The 2,936-nt window shown below is 57.4% G+C and overlaps 1 protein-coding gene across 1 annotated transcript; it reads left to right on the forward strand.

Annotated features, from left to right (window-relative positions):
* The first annotated feature begins 258 nt into the window (after nt 1-258).
* Adrb3 (adrenoceptor beta 3) lies at nt 259-2,628 on the forward strand. Its single transcript, XM_057752738.1, has 3 exons — nt 259-1,585; nt 1,759-1,826; nt 2,157-2,628. The coding sequence occupies exons 1-2, from the start codon at nt 393-395 to the stop codon at nt 1,796-1,798; spliced, it is 1,233 nt and encodes a 410-aa protein (XP_057608721.1). The 5' UTR covers nt 259-392; the 3' UTR covers nt 1,799-1,826; nt 2,157-2,628.
* The last annotated feature ends 308 nt before the right edge of the window (nt 2,629-2,936 follow it).

Consider the following 2,936-nt stretch of genomic DNA (forward strand, 5'->3'; position numbering starts at 1 on the left):
TAGGATTGTTGTATTGGGAGAGAGTCATCTTCCTTGTTGGGCAAAGGGTAGGGTGGAAGGCCTTTCCAGGGTTGCTGCAGGCCTTGCCAGGAAAGAGCTGCCTAGCTCCAGGAAACCGGTGCTGAGGGAGTGCCACGGCAGGCTGTCCCTTTCTACCCTCCAATTCCCACCAGAGGCCTCTCCTCTCCTGACTATTGGACACTGCGCCTTTAAAAGCAGCCACTCCTCCTGGGATCTAGGGTGTGGGGGGTGAGAAGGGGAAAAGCTGACAGACTTACCCCAACAACTTAGGGAAGATGGCCCAGGCAGGAGGAGTCGCTCCCAAATCCTATTGTCCCCTTCCCTGAGCCAGGGGGTCAGGGAGAACTTTCCCACCCCAGGCGCGACAGGAGATGGCTCCGTGGCCTCACAAGAACGGCTCTCTGGCTTTGTGGTCAGATGTCCCCACGTTGGACCCCAGCGCAGCCAACACGAGTGGGTTGCCAGGGGTGCCATGGGCAGCGGCATTGGCTGGGACGTTGTTGGCGCTGGCCACGGTGGGAGGCAACCTACTGGTAATCGTAGCCATAGCCCGCACGCCGAGACTCCAGACCATAACCAACGTGTTCGTGACTTCTCTGGCCACAGCTGACTTGGTAGTGGGACTCCTCGTAATGCCACCGGGGGCCACTTTGGCGCTGACTGGCCATTGGCCCTTGGGTGCAACTGGATGCGAGCTGTGGACGTCGGTGGACGTGCTCTGTGTAACCGCCAGCATCGAGACCCTGTGCGCCCTGGCTGTGGACCGCTACCTAGCTGTCACCAACCCTCTGCGTTATGGCACACTGGTTACCAAACGCCGAGCTCGGGCGGCGGTGGTCCTGGTGTGGATCGTGTCCGCCACCGTGTCCTTTGCGCCCATCATGAGCCAGTGGTGGCGCGTAGGGGCTGACGCCGAGGCGCAGGAGTGCCACTCCGATCCGCGCTGCTGTTCCTTCGTCTCCAACATGCCCTACGCGCTGCTCTCCTCCTCCGTCTCCTTCTACCTTCCGCTCCTGGTGATGCTCTTCGTCTACGCGCGAGTGTTCGTCGTGGCTAAACGTCAACGGCGTTTACTGCGCCGGGAGCTGGGCCGCTTCCCACCCGAGGAGTCTCCGCGGGCTCCGTCGCGCTCTCCGTCCCCTGTCACAGGCGGGACAGGCTTGGCTCCGGATGGAGTGCCCTCCTGCGGCCGGCGGCCGGCGCGGCTCCTGCCGCTCCGGGAACACCGCGCCCTGCGCACCTTAGGTCTCATTATGGGCATCTTCACTCTGTGCTGGCTGCCCTTCTTCCTGGCTAACGTACTGCGCGCCCTCGCCGGGCCCTCTTTGGTTCCCAACGGGGTTTTCATCGCCCTCAACTGGCTGGGCTATGCCAACTCTGCCTTCAACCCACTCATCTACTGCCGCAGCCCGGACTTCCGCGACGCTTTCCGCCGACTTCTGTGCGGTTGCGGTGGCCGCGGGCGGGAGGAGCCACGCGCTGTCGCCTTCCCAGCCAGTCCCGCGGGAGCCACAGCGGCTCGGGCCAGCTCAGCCGAGTTCAGGCAGAGCCGGCCGCTCAACAGGTAGGGGACATAGGCAGAGAACCGGGGACTCCGAGTGGGGAGCCCTTCTGTCTCCGCTTTTGAGTTTGGGGCTTGGGGGCAGGGGTGGACAGGGTCTTTTGCCTAGAAAGGACAGAAAGGGAGTAGAAACTAAAATGGAATTTAGGGTCGTTCAGCTCCAATTTCCCTCAAAGGTTTGGTGGCTATGGAGGTGAGCGGCCATTTCCCCCATGAAGGACCACCGAGATCCAGCAAGGAACCTGTGAGTTGAAATTTGAACTGCATCCCTCCCTCAGGGACTGGGTCGGAGCTGTAGGGTGAGACTGGGAAGGAGGGTGCTGAATGGTCCTTATACCTTTGGAAAGTAAAAGTGCTTTTCAGGGTTCCTGAGACACCACCCCCTTCCCACTACTGCTTGGTTCCCGCCTCCTTGACCAGTTACCCTAAGAAATATTATCTCCATTTTGCAGGACTTCTGGGAGTTTTCGTGTTTCTTTTGGGGGGAGGGGTTGTTTTGCTTTGCTTTTGCCAGAAAAACAAGAAACGACTTCATGGATGCAGAATTTTGATAATGCCCCTAATTTCTACCCAGAGTGAGTCCCCAGGCTGAAAAACCTCATCTCTCGGGAGCCTGCTAACTAGACTGCAAGATGCCCTGCGAAGGAGAACTCTTACCGAGTGGGTTTCACCGAAAGACCCACGGGGAACTCTTACCGAGTGGCTTTCACCAGAAGGCCCACCTGGAACTTGGCTACTACCTCAGGCCACCTGTGCCCGGCTGCCCTGGGAGCAGCCCTACGGCTTTGAAGAGATGCCCATCACCCTGCTTGTGTGTGTGCTGTGTGCTTAGGGCAAAGAAAGTACCCCTACCTACCTCCCTTCTTTCTGCTTTCCTGACCCCAGTAAGCTTCTTGTGATTCTGTGTCTCTGGCTGGTTTGAGGGCAGGAAGCCAGGGAAAAAACAACCAAGTTTGAGGTTTTGCCCCATGGCTCTCTCATCTTGCATTCTGCACAAACCAGCTCTGATCTACCTCATAGTTGGGACGTCCAGGTTTGGGGGAATTCCAGGGTTCATAGAAGGTGAACCGCTGGAATGGCTCCCTCTTCCATTTAAAATCAAATTAATAAATATTACTGAATGTAACTTGTCCTTTTGTTCTCTTTTCTCTCCCGTTTGTTTTCTTTTCATAATCCCCTTGCTGGCTTCCCCGGCTCGGTGCTGCCTTTTGTCAGGGGCAGTAAATTCGGAGTAATCCTTGCCCCTTTCTTCCTAATCCTCGTCAGACAAAACCAAAAGGGCCTTCTGTGTAAATGGGACTAGCGAGTCTTTGATTCTCTTTCCTCCCTGCTCTTCCTGTAACTCTGGGGATCT

The sequence above is a fragment of the Chionomys nivalis genome, chromosome 20, assembly GCF_950005125.1.
Source record: "Chionomys nivalis chromosome 20, mChiNiv1.1, whole genome shotgun sequence".
Lineage (NCBI taxonomy): Eukaryota > Metazoa > Chordata > Mammalia > Rodentia > Cricetidae > Chionomys > Chionomys nivalis.

Excerpts from the sequence above, each read along its gene's own strand:
- Adrb3 (XM_057752738.1), top strand. The coding sequence starts at position 393 with ATGGCTCCGTGGCCTCACAAGAACGGCTCTCTGGCTTTGTGGTCAGAT. Across the intron at positions 1,586-1,758 it reads CAGAGCCGGCCGCTCAACAG|GTTTGGTGGCTATGGAGGTG; the intron begins GTAGGGGACATA and ends TTTCCCTCAAAG.